This window comes from Pimephales promelas, chromosome 20 (genome assembly GCF_988280905.1).
Source record: "Pimephales promelas chromosome 20, fPimPro1.hap1.1, whole genome shotgun sequence".
NCBI lineage: Eukaryota > Metazoa > Chordata > Actinopteri > Cypriniformes > Leuciscidae > Pimephales > Pimephales promelas.
In genome coordinates, this window is record NC_142788.1 from 12,183,115 (window position 1) to 12,202,047 (window position 18,933).

The following is an 18,933-nucleotide window of genomic DNA, read 5'->3' on the forward strand; positions in this document are numbered from 1 at the left end:
AACCCAACCTAACCCAACCTAAGCCAACCTAACCCAACCCAACCTAACTCAACCCAACCTAACCCAACCCAAACTAGTCCAACCTAACCCAACCTAACCCAAATTAATCTAACTCAACCCAACCTAACTCAACCCAACCTAACCCAACCCAACCTACCCAACCTAAGCCAACCTAATCTAACTCAACCCAACCTAACCTAACCCAACCCAACCTAAGCCAACCTAGCCCAACCTATCCCAACCCAACCTAACCTAAACTAACCTAACCCAACCCAACTTAACTCAAACCAACCTAGTCCAACCTAACCCAACTTAACCTAACCCATCCAATCCAACCTAAGCCAAAATAACCCAATCCAACCCAACCTAACCCAACCCTAACCCAACCCAACCCATTTAATCAGCTACAGTAGATATATGTGGCTATGCATTGTTGTAAATATATAGTCATGTTTGAAGGTATATGTGTCTGATATAGACCGGGTTTGTAATCAACTTTTTACTCACCAGCCAAGTTACCAGCCTTACAGAACTTCTACTAGCATTGTATTTTGATGTAAAACTATGTGAGTGTGGAGTGGCATGATTTTGAACAGCTTGAGTCATAGAAAACAATGTGTTCGAATTTCAAAGATGTGGCATTTCTCTCAGACTTTGTGTGACCCTCTTTACAAATTGTTCTGCTTATGTTTGAGGCTCCTTTTAGAGGAAGAACTCTGATAACGATGCCATGCAAAGTGATAAAACATCATTTATTAATTATAGCCCGGCAAATTGGCTAGTGTGTTACCCGCCACACTGAATTTTCTCCAGCATTTGGCGGATTGGCAGGAGCTAATTTCAAACCCTGGAAATAGATATTGATAGAACGTTTGATGGATGGATGGATGGATGGATGTTCAAGTTCCTGTTTGGTATTGCCCATTCAACTTAAAATCAAAAATCCAAATTATGAAAAAGGTTCTAAATTTAAAAATGTTGCCCAATCCGTCAAAATATAATTTCATGTGTATGCTTGTGTGTGTGCAAAATGACTAATTTCCCCATGAACTCACCTTCATCATCTTCTTCTTCATTGTTCTGTCTCCTCTTTTTTCTGGACTTGGAAATCTTCTTGTTTTTTATGTCCTGCTGATCCATGATGTGCTGAAGTACTGTCAGATACAACAAACTGTTAATGTTGAACACTCATACACTCCAACAGTCTGTCTGAACAATACTCGACTTTATTGTTCCATGACCTGTGTGATGTTTAACCTGCTGTAACCCCAGCGTTTTATTTTTCCCTCGTCCACAGCGTTATATCCTGTTTGGGTAGGCACAATGCCATAATAATTTTAGCAGTGTAACCAATATTGGCCTGCTCTGTTTGTATGTATATGAGTGTTTCAGGTTTGAATCCATATGGGACATCCTAAAACATAAACACTCCCCTGTGTGTGTCCTTTCCCTGTCCTATAAACAAAAACACTGGACTATCCAAGACATACACTGGCCCCAAAAAGTATGTCCAAATAAGTATTTGGACACTTAAAGGTGCATTGCGCAAGTCTCTAAGTTTTTGCACAACTATGCCCCCTCTGGCGACCACGCTCATGGACCACAAACACACGCACGCTTGCACGAGGTGTTCATAACCAAAGGAGCATCAGCCGCACAAATCTTTTGTTACAGTCATAATGTCTTCAGGTAGCCTGGGTTTCCCCATGGTGCTTTGCCACAGCGCGAATTTATTCAAGCTGCTAGGCAGCCTGGACACCATGAACCATATTTCCCCCTGTGATAGGGAACAAAACACAGAACGGGGAGGGAGCAGCAAGACGATGATGACGTATATGCAACACACCGAAGCAGTTTGTTTATATCTATGGACCCATCATGGCAGCGGACGCAAAGTTAACTTTTGATACAGCCTAATGTTTGACATTAAACATGTCAGCTCAACTGATTTGCAGAGGGGGGATTTAAAACTGTTCCCTGGTGATTCACTTTTTAAATTTTTACTTCAAATAGCGTTAGCCTTTTTTGTTGATAACATATTTTACCTTTTCGTGTTTTAATAGCTAGATTATGTTGCTATGGAGGTAGTTCTGTTCACTCCGGCAATATAATCGTTTTTAAATTTATAAACTCCTTTTTAAATCAATATTTTGTGTCAAATTATTGATTTTTTGGGAGGTAGCCATGTTATAAGTGGGAAAATGTATAGCGAGGCGGTTGTTACAGCGAATACAACCCCTTCAGGGGTGCGTTTCCTGAAAGCATCGTTAGCCAACTATGGTCGCAAGTTGGTCGCAATTTCCATTGAACTCTATTTGAAAACGACGGAACTTGCGACCACAGTTGGCTAACGATGCTTTCGGGAAACGCACCCCAGGCTTATTCAAAACCCCTCCGCTTCGCGTTAAGAGTTCGCAGGGTTGTATTCGCTATAACAACCGCCTCGCTATACATTATCCCTTACTTTTATTTATTTATTTATTTCTATGACGGCTGACAAGACGAAATAAGCACTGTCAAGTGTGTTTAAACAGTGCGATACAGCAACCAAACCAGTAGCGCTACCATTTTTGCAGCTCCGAAACTGAGCTTTCACTGATGTAATGCCACAATGACGTGCGCTTGCTAGACGGTTCCATTTACGTGTTTTCCGAATGCTAAAGAGGAGCCTCGTCTAGCCTCTGAAGAAAAGTACTTGGAAAGATCCGTCCTGCCAAGTAAGTATCCTAGACATTGAGAAACACGTTTTGTGTATACATAAATCTCCTAAATCTCTGACCCATCGGCGTCTTCGTCGTCTAATTTTCTGTCGCTTTCCATCCGTCATCTGGCATTATTGAACCGATTGGCTATGAGCTACATACAGGCGCATTTGATAGACATTCGTAGCACCCAATTATACGGCTCTGGGCATTCGTAAACCACGCCTCAAATACGAAAAAATGAACATGCAGTTTCCAGACCACGTCTCATTCTCAATGATACATGGTCTGGCTTTAGCGGAAACGGCGGAAGTAGAAAAGTTCGGTATTTCTTTCCATCTATCTCCATGTTGAACTGTTTTATGTGTTTACTGTATCCACTTATGATTGTACTATTATGGAAACACGTTCATGAACAATATAAGTTATTACGTTGTATAGGATCCTGTTTGAGCCCTAGAGCCGACCGGAGATCTCTCCATTCGTTGAAAGCCTTCCCGATGTTGACTCTCATCTTATTCCGTCGCCTGGCACTAGAAAAAATGTCTAACGTGGAGTTTGCGTTGGGGTTTGGAATGAACTACAAGCCGGTCTCTTTGAATCCGTCTTCTACTTTTTTCGAAAGTTGACTAAAGTTTTTTCGCTCGAGTTGTCATTGCTGATACGGAGAATGACGGCGAATACACAAAACTGCCAGACATAGCCAGACGAGTGTGAACATGCATGAGGTCACGCCCAGTCTCAAACTCCGCCCCGAATCCCTCTTATTTATTTTACTGTACAGAATTATAGAAGCAATCGCAGTGATCAGAGAAGGGCTCATTCAGCCCATCAGGCGATTGTTTAAGCATGTATGGGTTAGAAAAACGGCTATTTTTAAAATGAAATGTTGCGCAATGCACCTTTAAGCCACACTTGTACGAATTTCATTACATTAGATACACAATCTCAAAAAGTGGGATTTATCTAAAAACTAAATATTTGAAACTTACTTTTCTTATCGTTACTGGGTTCAAGGTGTCGTTGGATGTACCCTTCCAAATAGCGTCTAAATTTGGGGGATGGCGAGAAGAACGCTAAGCTGATGGCCATCAACTCCCAGCCTGCCTCCAAGCTCCTCAAGCTCAAGTTATCGGTGGTCTGTCGCACCAGCTGCACGTACAGCTCGTCCCTCAACCCTTGCATCCCCCAGCACTTCGTGACCACCTGAAGGGCCACGTGGCGTTTGTCCAATCTGGCCGGCCTGTCGCCCATGTAGGCCTGGACTAGCTTGAACATCTCGCAGGCTTCCTTCTTGACAGTGCGGTCGCTGGTGATCAGCATTGGTTTCTTAATGGAGCCTCGGTTCCACGACAGCATATTAGCGATGGAGACGCGCCGGCGAAACAGGCCTTGAGTGTGTTGGTTAAGGTTCTTGCTGGCCCAGTCCTCCATGTTGGCGTCGGGAGTAGGTTTGCAGAGGGTGGTGTACGGGTACTGGTAACCCGAACCCGTGCTGGCATGAGGAGGAGGGGGATTGTTGTTGTTGTTTTTATAGGTGAGGTGGGCAGTTCCACGACCCTCTCCGTCATGGTCATCCTGGGGCGAGACGTCCTGCTGAGTTTTGGATTCCAGTGTTCCTGTCTGGAGACAAAAATAAGAGATTGAGAAACAAGAAGATATCAGCACGGATGCAGCTGTTCTGGCACTTATTTGTATCATCACGACTGCCGCAGGAACTTGAATCTGAGTGCATGTGTTGCGTAGGCAGAAGCCGATTGGCTTACTCACTCTCCCCTGCAGAAACCTGGAAACGCTTTTTGTCATGGATTACGCTCGCTCCCTAAATAGGTGACCCAATATGGAAATCACATCCAAACATCAAAAAAATGACTGCCTCCCCTCTTCTCTCTCTTCTTTTCTCCCTCTCTCCTAACTCATTAATGCTCCAAAAAGCCATCCCCTACACTGAAGAAAATGATTTTAACGAACGACTAAGTATTTTTCTCTCATTTCAAAATGTCTTTAAAGTCAAGATGAAACGGAAGTAGCGACAGATCTTTTCTTCCATATTAAGTACATCCAAGTGTAAAGGATTTTGTAGAAGTGTGGACTCATAAGAAGACCGCAAGTGCTTTGGGACAGGGCCAAATACTACTCAATAAATCGTGATAACTGATATCCGACCAATAATGGGATACTAAATAAACTGATCATGGCTGACTGCGAAAGATTGTGAATGTGATCATATCACATTGCGCTGCAGTTTTACAGTCACTTTGGCACAATTGTTTGTCACGGGGCACTTGTTCTGTTGTCCCTGGTTAGGACACGGTATAAGTCCAGGATGACTGCGACTGGCAGTAAAAATCTATAAAAACATCAACATTTTATGATATTTGAGATATTTGTTTCTTTAGGACATGCGATACAACTGGACACAATCATGCTGACAACGAGAGATGACAGGTTATGAGCATGATGTCATCTGCATGCAGTGGCATGCATATCCAGCATGTTACATTTGCGCTATACTCCCGTAACATAATGGTTTCCTTTCCTGCCTTGGCGCCCCCTGGCATTACGTCAACGTGACACTGTACCCTAAGTGATACAGATTTAACAATGTGGTCATATTAAATTGTAAGAATGAAGTGTTTCTCCATGCATCTGGACATTAGTGCGGGTCTACCTCCATTAAGATGTAATAAGCTTGCTTTGAACCAAATCACTGAGTCAATGTTTCCAACCTCACAAATCTGCCTTTACATTTGTTTTTCTATTTTAATCAGATGTGAGAGTATGAGAGAAAGAGACAAAGAGATTGATGAAGTTAATGAGGCACATGAAGGCAAGAAAATAGCTGAAGTGCCAGCAGACATATAGAGGAGGCTGAATACTGTAGGGATGAAATTATCATTATCCATTCACAAAGACTTATATAGGCATTCCTAAAAAGGTCATTTTGATTAAGTTGCACTGGTGTCATTATTTTAATTGTTTATGATCACTTGATTGATGACAAAACTCTCTTATTAAGATCCATAATATTAACTCCACCAACTCATGCTCCCCAGGAGAAGCCAAACCACATGTGGAGCACTACACTAATGACAAATGGAACTGTCAGCACACACATCGAAACACATTACCTAAATGTGCCAAATCACAATGAGCTGTAAGAGCCGACTGTCTTGTACGACCACAACACCTGGTTTATTGAATGAGGGGACTAGCCTGGTCTCTGTTTTCCTTTCTCAATTATTCCGCAAATAGCACCGGCGCTTGAATTTCTGTTATGTTTTAAAACAGACAGGTTGTTTCTGGTGGAGCACGGACTAAAGGGTAATTTATGTCCCAGTTTTTCCAGCACTTGTGTGGGAATGACTTCATGAACAGCATTAACACACACACTAAGGCTACCGAATCCAGACCTTGATCCAAAACACTTCATCTTTATTTCAAACCCTGCTGAGATGCACTGCAGTCCAATTCATACATAAAGCGCTGCCTTCTTAAAGTCACCATGAAATCAAAATGGACTATTATGGAATATTGCGGTATTTATCATAAATTATTTAGCAATTCACATTTAAAAAAATCTCTTCTTTTCTTTGATGACGCGTTTACTGACGTGAGGGTGGGACAACCTGTCAATCACATGAGTTTACAGCAATAGCAAACAACAATCCAATTAGTTCCCCATGGACGAAATTAGGTCCAGCCCAAAAAATGTTCTCTTCGAAAAGCCATTTCACTCGGATGTACGTCAGGTAAGAAAAGACTATTGCAACTAAAATTGCTCAAGTCCCTGGACTGTTGCTTGCTAATAAGAATTTTTGCTTGACTTCAACTGTATGATTCATGAAACAAGATTACATGAGGTCCACTGTCTGCAGTGTCAGTAGTTGCAGTATTGTTTCACTGTGTATTTACTCTGCTAAAGTAGGTTATCTGCATCTATTATGACCAATATCCGCTATCCAGAGAAAAAAAACACACTCTTCATACAGTCATCCACGAACACGGCCTGAAAAAGTAATTTGGTTCTCAAGCTCTACACTGACCCACTTGCTACCCGATTCCCATATGTACATCCCCCACAAAAAAAAAAACAAAAAAAAAAAACACACACACACTTAAATTACTCTTTTACTTTTACATCTCTCCGTCATCAATCCTTTGCAAGCTCCACTCACCTGTCTCAAAACCTCGCATTTCCCCCTTAATCTGTTTCTTGAGAAAAACAACCACTGACCATTGTACAGTCCTCTTAATCTAAGCACAACACACACACACACAAAGTAAATCTCCTTAGAATGTAACATTCACACCCTCTTCAGCTCAGGAAACCCCAAGCCTCGCCATCTCCTGCATAGTATCTACAACAACCGGATGGCAATGTTTTTTTTTTTTTTTTTTTTTTGCTTTTCCACTCCATAAGACACAGTCAGACCCTCAAATATGAGGAGTAATGAAAGAGAGAAGGGTAATTAAAATAAAAAGAAATACAGGAAAAGGGAATCAGCCAGATTACCTCACTGGACCAACCATAACAACATTTCCAAACACTCAAGCAAGCTGCAAAAAGTGTTTATACCTGTGAGGGAGACCTTGGCGGTTCTGGAGAGGACAAGCTGGTCTGTGATGTCACGCTCTTTTCAAGAGAATCCACTTTCTCATACGTCCTCTTTTGCCGGCTTCCGAGCCCATCTGTCACCAGTGGCGACAGCAGCACGTCACCATGGTTGTTGGCCCCGCCCTTATACAGTGATCGATTACTTGACGTCACATCCTCCCTTGATCCACACCCTCTAGCCCCCATCTTCAATGAACTGACTGGTGAGCGGGCGGTACTCCCAGAAGCCTCCGATCCCATCTCAGTGTCCAGACTAGCCTTGCTGCCATGAAGTGTATTAGAACGGTTCACCACCGCCCTCATTTCTGCCATAAGCTTCTCATTCAATGCGTTTAACTCACTACTGCTGCCCACCGACCCGGGCCGACCAGACCCAGCACCCAGAGCTGCACGCCGACGGTTTTTCCTTCGCAGACTAGGGGATGGTCCAGTGGAGTAGCCAGAATCCTGGTATGTGACAGCAACAGGGCCTGGGTACTCCTGAGAGGCCAGGCTGCTTTGACGACTATGGCGAGGCTCCAACAGCCTCCATGATTGCTTCTTCTCTAGAGAGATTTCTTTCTTAATCTGGGCAGAGACTGGAGACTGGGGCTGGATTTGAGGGCTGGCTGGATTTGAAGGACCCTCGATAGGATTAGACATCTGGGGCTGATGCTTGGATACAGCTGAATCCACATTTACCATGTGTTTGATGCACTCCCGGCCGGCAGGACTGTACTCACTAGCTGAGGAGCTGCAGACTTGTTTGGAATGGGGGAACTGGAGGAGTTTAGGAGGCTGGGTTCCTCTCGACAGGCTGTGACTGGTGGAGTAGGGACCTCTGCGTAAGTGGTGCGCACCTTCTACTTCCATTTCCACTGGGGGTTCGTCGTAAATGGGGGGATCCATGGGTGGAGGTTCATCATAGATGGGTGCTGAGGGTAAAGCTCCATACTGAGGGGAAGAGGGGCGGGGTGTACCTGCACCAGAGCGCTGGTGCGCCGAGCAAGAGGAAGAGCTAGAAGTGGGCAAAACCAGACAGAAGTTGGCATCCCCCTTTTTGAGGTGGTAACCCTGCTTCGAGTCTCCGGGCACGGCCATTTTGTTGAACAAACCAGTTATGTCAAGTTGCGCTGTGTAACCTGGTCTGGGTGAAGTGCTAGTGTTGGCGGGGTTGTTATGGAGAAAGTGGTGGGCGGTAGCTGGTCCCAGAGACTGGTTTCTTCCAATGCTGTTAACTTTCACCAACATGGCAGCCTTGGATCCAGGAGCGGGCTGCCATCTTTGAGCGAAGTCCCTGAAACACATAAAAAGAGGTTACGGTCAACACACTGAAATGGAACCTTGTTAGTGACTGATTTGAATTAATCTACATCAGTGTTGTAGTCAAGACCAGCTCATTCGAGTCTTGAGTCAAGACCAAGACCAGAAGAGGGTCGAGTTTGAGTCAAAACAGGGACCACATGCTCTCGAGTCCATGCTAAGACTGTGAAAATATGGTCTTGATCTTGGGCCGAGTTCTCAATTATATAACTGCTCTACATAGGTAGCAACTCCATGCCACAAAAATAGTTCTCTTCACATGAAACACCAGAGAGACTCAACATACAATTGATTCCAATAGAGTTTGACGTTAAAGGTTCACTTTTATCAAAAAATGAACAAATCTTTTTTCGTGTCATTTGGTTCATTCAACGAACGAAATGAACGAATTGACTCGTTCACTTTGATGAACGAGTTCGAACTGGAGAGTCACGAACGCACATCACAGAACAGAGCAAGGCGAGCATTTGAACTTATAAAACTTAAACTTTCTTTCTTTTTTTTTAGATGAGCGATCGTTTCGCTTGATAAGACCCTTATTCATCGCCTAGAATCGTTTAAAGCACTTTGAACAATTCGCAGTTTGCACTGAAACGGTCTTTTGGACCCTGAACCGTTTGGTTACCATTAAAGTGCATTATATGGAGAAACATCTTGGAATGTTTTCATCAAAAACATTAAATGACATGGGGGTGAGTAAATTATCAGCAAAAGTCTTTTGAAAAGTGAACTACTCCTTTAAGATGCTTCTAACAACTCTAAAATAAAATATATGGCACAGATATTTGGAAAACTTGTGCAAATACAATTGAAACATACTTATAAAAACATTTGGATGTGAATAAAACCAATAAATCCAATTTTACAATTCAATTCATTTGTAATATGTTGAAGGTATAAACATTTATCATGTTACTAGTATTCTTGCTATGGAGCATAATATCTGGCAATATCCTGTGGGTATTTGAGAGCTCAACATGAAACTCTCTGTAAATCTATCCATATTTAATAGAGAATAATATGTGGTTGCGATGCCAAGGCTGGCATAGTACTGTTTCTACATTTTCTTTTAAGGAATACAGTATCTAATACACGCAAACACAAAACAAAGCCAATTAAGCAATGTGTTTAGCCATCAGTAAAGAAATGTTAAGCAATATCAATTATTATTTTGCTTCAGTATCAGAGAGCTGCTTATAACGATTTCAATCAAAGCACAAACAATGTATCCAGACACACACACACACACACACACACACACACACTATCCAGGCCACCGCAGTGGAGTGTGTAGGAGAAACACAACAGGAAAGGTTGAACAGACAGTGTGTTCCAGCAGAGTTGAAAACAGGAATCCACTATAGACTAATATAGTGACGTTATCAAAATATTACAACAACATTACAAGAGCGTTGTAACCTAATCAGGTAACACAATTACATTCACTTATATCTAACCTATACACGCTGAAACACAATTTGAAGTTTACATTTGGTCTATACTTGCATAAAAGTACACATGCACGCAAATTAGTACGTGTACAGTTTGTATGTTCCTTTGCACAAGCATAAACGAATGTCAAACGCACATGTTCCTGCAAATTCAGACAAACACTTGGATATCCAAAGCAGCCAGTAGAACGCCACAGTGAACTCCTGCAACCAACACACACCACAATACGCATCCATTAACACACTGCACGCAAACACAAAAGAATGTAAAACTCAACATTAGCTGATCTTTATCTGCACTGATTAATGGTGTAGACGACCTCCAGACCACTAATCCAGATTATACTGTGTGTAGTGTACATGCTAATCTGAACTCTACCAGCCTTGCAGTTTACTTCCCACCACAAGTCCATCAAAACATAACGGCATCTACGCACAAGTATTTCACTCCACACACCACAACTGAAACAAACAACTCAATCGGATCAGTTTAAGAACTTCTAACCACTTTATATAAGCGCCGCAATTCAAACTACACAACATGTGCAGTAACACGCACCCTCGTGTACCTTGTTCAGGTGCCAACTTTTAGCATTACAACATTACAAGAAACAAATCAGCCATTTATATCCAAATTATATCACAATACAATTGACTGCATCACTCAAGATACACCTGTTGCACAACTATCTAAACTCACCGGAGACAGAGATGCATAGCCTATGTTTGAGCATGCAGTCAGCATGCAAACTTACCCCTGGCATACCCAAAGGTGGCACGGAAATCTGTAAGGGTGCTTGGGGTGGCAGAATTGTAGAGGACACCTCCCTCAGCTGGAAACGCAGGGGAAAAACAGCCAAATCGATGAAGAGCAGCAAAACGTCTATTAGCTAATCAAGCTCTTTCCGCAATCCTGCAGGTTATCAACTTCAGCTCAAATTCTCACCATCACCCTGTGATCGTTTAATTATGGAGTGGTACGGAGAGGGACAGCAAGAGAGAGCGAGGGAGGAAAGGAGGAAGGGAGGGAGCGAAGGACAAGGAGAGAGAGAGAGAGAGAGGGAGGGAGGAGGAAGGCGGCCCTCCTCTGGGTTACAGTAGCAGGAATGCGAGTCTTGCCATCGTAACACACACACTTACACACTTGGATCGCCACTCCCCTGGACCATTCTCAATCCGCCTGACTCGATCAGATCAGACTCCCGGTGTGTGTAACAATGCATCTTCAGCTCCCCGAGAGGCCTGCATTAACTAAAGAAACACTTCAATCCACTCCATTCCTCAAGTTCGTGTCTACTCTGAGCTCATTTATAAAAACACACTCTTTGTTTTCTTCAAGTGGCTGTCTACCTCTTGATCAGAATCTTTCTACGCTGTCCACAGCCCAAACTTCTCTCCGTATCTCTGGTCTTTCCCACTCATTGTTTCTACTGTCTCATAGCCAAATGTCAACAATCTATTCACGGTGTCGAGTAAATACAATGTCGAAGGCTTGTAAATAATCTCAACACGAAGAACAAAACACATCATTCTATTCAGTCTCGGTTCATTTCTTGGTATAAATATTAGGATGAAGTTATGTTACAGTGGGATTGTATGCCCTGACTATTTTTTAACAGTAATATTGTACAATATTATTGCAGTTTAAGATTGATGTTTTCTATTTGAATATATTTTACGTATATGCAATTTATTCTCATGTTGTGAGCTGAATTTTCTCCAGTTTTCAGTGTCACATGAATACGCTGATTTGATTAACATTTCTTATTATTATCAATGCTGTGTTGCTTCATGTTTTTGTAGAAACGTGATGCATTTATTTCACCAGATTCAAAGACATTTCAGGATTCTATTTTCGATGAACAGAAAGTAGAAATCTTTTGCATCAATATTACTTTACCGTAACTTTTGATCAATTAAAAGTATTCATTTCCTTCAAATAAAAACATCTCTTATTGACATACATATTTGGATACGTAAATGTTAAACTACACTAAAATTATAAGACATTTTTGAAAAACTAAATTGTTTTAGAGTGAATGCTGGTAACCATTTATTAATGTTATTATTTCATTCTGATAACTTTTTTAATTAAACCAAAACCAAATAATTTAAATTAAAAGAGTAGTTCAGTTTTGAAATAAAATAAAATATTGCTGATAATTTACTCACCCCCATGTCATCCAAGATGTCCATGTCTTTCTTTCTTGAGTCGAAAAGAAATTAAGATGATGAAAACATTCCAGCATTTTTCTCCATATAATGGACTTCAATGGGAACCAAACGGTTCAAGGTCCAAGAGAGTTTCAGTGCAAACTGCAAACTGTTCAAATGGGTTTAAACAATTCCAGACGTTGAATACGATGAATTCGTACCAAATGACTCGGAAAAGATTAGTTCATTTTGATGAACGAGTTCGAACAGGATAGTCACGAACGTGCGTCACAGAACAGAGCAAGGCGAACATTTGAGCTTATAAAACTTAAACTTTGTTATTCATTTATTAAATGAGTGAACTTTTCTCTTGATAAGACCCTTTTCATCGTCTGGAATCGTTTGAACAGTTTGCAGTTTGCACTGAAAATGTCTTTTGGACCTTGAACCGTTTGGTTCTCATTGAAGTCCATTATATGGAGAAAAATCCTGAAATGTTTTCATCAAAAACCTTAATTTCTTTTCGACTGAAGAAAGAATGACATGGACATCTTGGATGACATGGGGGTGAGTGAATTATCAGCAAAAGTTTTTTTCAAAAGTGAACTACTCCTTTAAGGAATTGCTCAGTTCCTTGCACTGCCCCTATGCTCTTTTAAGGTGCTCTTATCAGGTGTAAAAAGGGAATCTAATTTGTTCTCAGCACTCTCTGATAGTTTCTGCTTATTTAAATAAGCTGAGAGGAATAGTTTTCAGCATGCAGTCGTGACATAAGCTGTGATTACTGCATCAGCTCATTTATCTTCAGACGGGTGAATGCGTCTGTGATGGCCAGGTGTTGAGGTTCTCACACACACAATCATTCACAAACCCAACCACAAAAGACTCCCAACATCTTGGCGAACGCAGTTCATGATGATTGTGTGATTTGCAGGGAACACAAAGGGATGCAGAGAGAGGCTGGACGGGGGGGCCGGAGTGCAGAACGGGGGTGTCCTGAGGGAGTGCGTGTTGGAGAAGTTCAAAGGGCGTTTGTCCAACAGCATAAACAGGAAATACCAGCGCAGCGTTCACACTGAGCGGAACCGAGAGAGTAATGTGTGTGCTGTGTTATAGTGATGGAGGAAACTCAAACCAAAGCACACACTGCTCTTTCCCTCTTGAATACCAATAAAGTCTAATGTACCTGAAGATCTCTAGTGTTCCCATTTATCTCAAATGGGACTTGTGCATGACCCCTGGGACTATATGAACCATTTTTTTTCAGCCAATCATCTGAGATGTAAATGTCATGTGACCGATCACTATATTGAAACTCAATGCAGGAAACAGGAAGAAACTACTATGTCACACTTTTAAAAGCTCTAAATAAATAAATATTGCTTGCAAAAATGGCATTTAGTTAGAATACATGGCTACTTTTAAATGGCAGTTAATGCAGGATGCTTTTTGTTCCATCCATCCACACACCTACATATCCATCCATCCATCCATATACCCATCCACCCATCTACCTATCCATTCACCTATCTATGTATCCATCCATTCACCTATCTATCTACCCATCCATCCATCCATCCATTTACCCATCTAACTATCTATCTATCCATCTACCTATACATCCATCCATCAATGTACAAAGCTACCTATCCATCCATCCATCCATCCATCCATCTACCTATACAGCCAACCAATCCATTCCCTTATTTACCTATCCATCCATCCATCCATCCATCCACCTATCCATCCATCTACCCATCCATCCATCAACCAATCCATCCAACAACCAATCCATTCCCCTATCTACCCATCTATCTATCCATCTACCTATCCATCCATCAACCAATCCATCCATCAACCAATCCATCCATCCATCCATCCACCTATCCATCCATCCATCCATCCATCCATCCATCCACCTATCTACCCATCCATTTACCAATCCATTCACCTATCCATCCATCCATTTACCAATCTACCTATCCATCCATCCATCCATCCATCCACCTATCTACCATCCATCTACCTATCTACCTATCTACCCACCCATCCATCCATCCATCCATCCATCCATTTACCTATCAACCTACCCATCCATCCATCCATCCATCCATCCATCCATCCATCCATTTACCTATCTACCTACCCATCCATCCATCCATCCATCCATCCATCCATCTACCAATCCATCCATTCATTTTTTTGTGAATTTAACTAATGGCAACTTTGTATAGCATTCCTTATAATTATGAGACATACATGTCTTTTCTGAGAATATAAATACAGCCAACATGGAGTCTCAGTGGAGCTCAGAGGCTAATGAACAAACACACAGAGATACTCAGTGGGCGGGTGTGAGGGGGCAAGACAGTCATATGTGCCTTTGTTCTTCAAACTACATCTCTCCCTAACACTACAATCCTGCTTTGCTCTTACAAATAAAGAGCATGCAGTGCGTTTCATGGGGTTCCAACATCTCCTCTTCCTACCTCCCCAAGAAATATCACATCTGCATTAAAACCACCAGCCCACGTATGGAGTTCTTACTTTCATACTTCATGTTTATGCAACAACTGAAGCCATGTAAGCATGTAAGCTGACTGTTAGTAATTTTTTATATCTTCAGACGGTAAATATGTTAGTGTTATGACAGATAATTAAACAATATCTCAATCAAATTTTGTGTTTTTTTATTAGAATGCTGTAAAAGACAATACTACAAGACTAAATAGCCAGTCTTGAGGTAATGTAGTTCTGCAAAATACAATTCATTTCAGTAAATTTCTTCAAAATCGGTTCTTTTTCTTACATGTGACATTAGTAACTTCTATTGAACCAGTTTCAACTGAATCACTTCATTCGTATGGCTCTTGTAAATGATAAATTAAAAATGACCCACTGATCTAAGTCCCTGTGTCGAACATTAGATTGCATCTTTGCATTTTTTAAATACTTTAAATTTTTAATTTGTTTTTTTTTTTAGGTAGCACTTTATTTAACAGTCCTGTTCCCCAGTACTTATTACAATAACTACAATAACTGGGTAATAACTAGGTACTAACCCTGAAACTACCTCTAAACCTAACCTTAACACATGTAATTACCGGTAATTTTCTTATATTACCCAGTACTTTCTTAAGTACAAGTACTGTAGCACATTTCAAGGTTTTAGTTCATTAAAGTTTCAAAAACCCTCATTGTGCAAGAAAACACAATATATCATCAGATAGTTATCTATTAAAAACTATACTGCCTATTTAAAGGGATAGTTCACCCCAAAATTAAAATTCTGTCATAATTTACTAAACATTACGTAAGTGCACATTCTTCTATGAAACATAAGATATTTTAAAGAACATTGGGAACTAAACAGCATTAGAGCTCATTGACTTTCATTATAAAAAAAGTGATTTGGTGAGTAAATACCTTCACAGAAATCACATTTTAGGGCGAAAAGTTTTTTGTTTTTCAAAAAACTTTTGCTGATAATTTACTCCAAGATGTTCATGTCTTTCTTTCTTCAGTTGAAAAGAAATTAAGGTTTTTGATGAAAACATTTCAGGATTTTTATCCATATAATGGACTTCACTGGGTACCAAACGGTCCAAAAGACAGTTTCAGTGCAAACTGTTCAAAGGGTTTTAAACGTTTCCAGACGGTGAATAAGGGTCTTATCAAATATAAGCGAAACGATCGCTGAGTTAAAAAAAATAAAGTTACATTTTTATAAGCTCAAATGCTCACCTTGCTCTGTACTGTGATGCACGTTCGTGACTCTCCTGTTCGAAATCGTTCATCAAAATGAACAAATCTTTTCCCGAGTCAATTAGTTTGCTTCATTCGTGGAATGAACCAAATGACACGGAAAAAGATTCGTTCATTTTGACAAACGAGTTCGAACAGGAGAGTCACAAACATTAACATAAACATTAACATAAAACTTAAACTTTGTTATTTATTTATTAAAAAAGCGCTTGCTTCGCTTGATAAGACCCTTATTCATCATCTGGAATAATTTAAAGCGCTTTGAACAGTTTGTAGTTTGTACTGAAAGTGTCTTTTGGACCTTGAACCCTTTGATTTTCATCAAAAACCTTAATTTCTTTTCGACTGAAGAAAGAAAGACATGGACATCTTGGATGACATTGGGGTGAGTAAATTATCAGCAAAATTTTTTTTTCAAAAGTCAACTACTCCTTTAAGTTGCTTTGGTAAGTAGCTTGTAGCAGCGTTAGCCACTTTTTCAGAAAGGTATTTTGAAGTTTAACTCAATTATGTTTCGCATGTAGCTTGACAAGTTAGTTTCAAACTAGCTTGCCCATATTGACTGGAACTAACGGTTATATAAATAGATATATTAAGTGGAGCTGAGAATGTTTTGCTGAAATCTGTGTAGGTGTCATTGTGTGACTGGATTTCTGACTGTGAGCTTAACACACAATTCCCAAACAAACAAACTGCACACAAACACTTAATTTACCACAGAAAAAAATAGATCCATCGGGAAGAAGAATGAGAAAGAGCCAGACACAAAGAAAAGAGAGAGAGAGAGAGAGAGAGAGAGAGAGAGAGAGAGAGAGAGAGAGAGAGAGAGAGAGAGAGAGAGAGAGAGAGAGAGAGAGAGAGAGAGAGAGAGAGAGAGAGAGAGAGAGACAGAGACGGGGTGGGTTGTCCTAAAGGGATTTGTCATGGGAAAGTCAAGCATGGAATCCAAAGAGACTTTGGCATTCACTGGTTTTGGAATGCTGTGAACATAAAGCATACACAATTATGCATGTGCTTGTTTGTGAAAGTGTGTGCACGTTTGCAAAGACTTTGCGTCCAACCAAAATAACGAATTACTGTTATAAACATGAGAATGATAGAGTGTGTGTGTGTGAGGCCGAACACGAAGGGCATATCACTATCCTTTCTTCATCTCACTTCACAAGGTCAAAGCTTTTGACCGTTGACCTCCAGGCCGACCTTATTGACCTGATGTTGGGAATACGAGCTCAAAATACTCCACATTCCATATGGCAGCACTCACACACCCTTATCCATCCCAGGCCGCTCACTGCATTTGACAAACACGCTCCACAACACTCGCTCGGCTCACGGATCAACTCGTGTCTGTGGGAGAATCGATTTGGCAGTCGCAGTGTTTAGTTTCACATACTGAGCTCTCTGTCATCTCCGTCACTGCGTCAACAACATCTGAGAGGAAAAATATGCTTGAAGCCGCTGAATTTGCAGGAAGAGAAAAATAGAGTCAAGATCCGTTTGAAATGTGAGCTAACTCAATTTGGTCATGGAGAGTCAAATTGGGTTAGCAGTCAGGGCGTTTTAATTAGCGTGGCAGGAACGGTGACAGGGCGAGATGAGGGGAAGAGTTTCTCTGAACCGTGAGATGGATGAAATAGTTAAGGAACAACAACAAGCTTGTTATCGTAAGGCGTGCGGTTCTTAGCTTACAGAAAACAGTAAGATAATAGCTGCGATTTTAAGTGTGAACTGCCACAAAAACTTTTGTGACCGAGCAAGACGGCTGTCAAAAAGTGCTCAAAACATACACTCACTGGCCACTTTATTAGGTACACCTGTCCAACTGCTCGTTAACACTTAATTTCTAAGCAGCCAATCACATGGCGGCAACTCAGTGCATTTAGGCATGTAGACATGGTCAAGACAATCTCCTGCAGTTCAAACCGAGCATCAGTATGGGGAAGAAAGGTGATTTGAGTGACTTTGAACGTGGCATGATTGTTGGTGCCAGAAGGGCTGGTCTGAGTATTTCAGAAACTGCTAATCTACTGGGATTTTCACGCACAACCATCTCTAGGGTTTACAGAGAATGGTCCGAAAAAGAAAAAAACATCCTGTGAGCCGCAGTTCTGTGGGCGGAAATGCCTTGTTGATGCCAGAGGTCAGAGGAGAATGGCCAGACTGGTTCGAGCTGATAGAAGGGCAACAGTGACTCAAATAACCACCCGTTACAACCAAGGTGGGCAGAAGAGCATCTCTGAACGCACAGTACGTCGAACTTTGAGGCAGATGGGCTACAGCAGCAGAAGACCACACCGGGTGCCACTCCTTTCAGCTAAGAACAGGAAACTGAGGCTACAATTTGCACAAGCTCATCGAAATTGGACAATAGAAGATTGTAAAAACGTTGCCTGGTCTGATGAGTCTCGATTTCTGCTGCGACATTCGGATGGTAGGGTCAGAATTTGGCGTCTACAACATGAAAGCATGGATCCATCCTGCCTTGTATCAACGGTTCAGGCTGGTGGTGGTGGTGTCATGGTGTGGGGAATATTTTCTTGGCACTCTTTGGGCCCCTTGGTACCAATAGAGCATCGTTGCAACGCCACAGCCTACCTGAGTATTGTTGCTGACCATGTCCATCCCTTTATGACCACAATGTACCCAACTTCTGATGGCTACTTTCAGCAGGATAATGCGCCATGTCATAAAGCTGGAATCATCTCAGACTGGTTTCTTGAACATGACAATGAGTTCGCTGTACTCAAATGGCCTCCACAGTCACCAGATCTCAATCCAATAGAGCATCTTTGGGATGTGGTGGAACGGGAGATTCACATCATGGATGTGCAGCCGACAAATCTGCGGCAACTGTGTGATGCCATCATGTCAATATGGACCAAACTCCCTGAGGAATGCTTCCAGCACCTTGTTGAATCTATGCCACGAAGAATTGAGGCAG

At 41.4% G+C, this 18,933-nt stretch overlaps 1 protein-coding gene across 4 annotated transcripts in view; it reads right to left on the reverse strand.

Moving 5' to 3' along the window:
- Positions 1-18,933, reverse strand: part of arhgap46b (Rho GTPase activating protein 46b) — a 92,938-nt gene that overhangs the window by 17,182 nt on the left and 56,823 nt on the right. For 3 of the 4 annotated variants that reach the window (XM_039658335.2, XM_089124171.1, XM_089124170.1), the window contains exons 3-5: positions 7,282-8,596; positions 3,695-4,325; positions 1,056-1,154 (exon numbers count right to left, since the gene is read on the reverse strand). In XM_039658335.2, the coding sequence (XP_039514269.2) occupies positions 1,056-1,154; positions 3,695-4,325; positions 7,282-8,596 (2,045 nt within the window). Of the gene's footprint in view, positions 1-1,055; positions 1,155-3,694; positions 4,326-7,281; positions 8,597-10,828; positions 11,135-18,933 lie in introns of those variants that run through there. The other variant, XM_039658353.2, reaches the window with a different exon arrangement.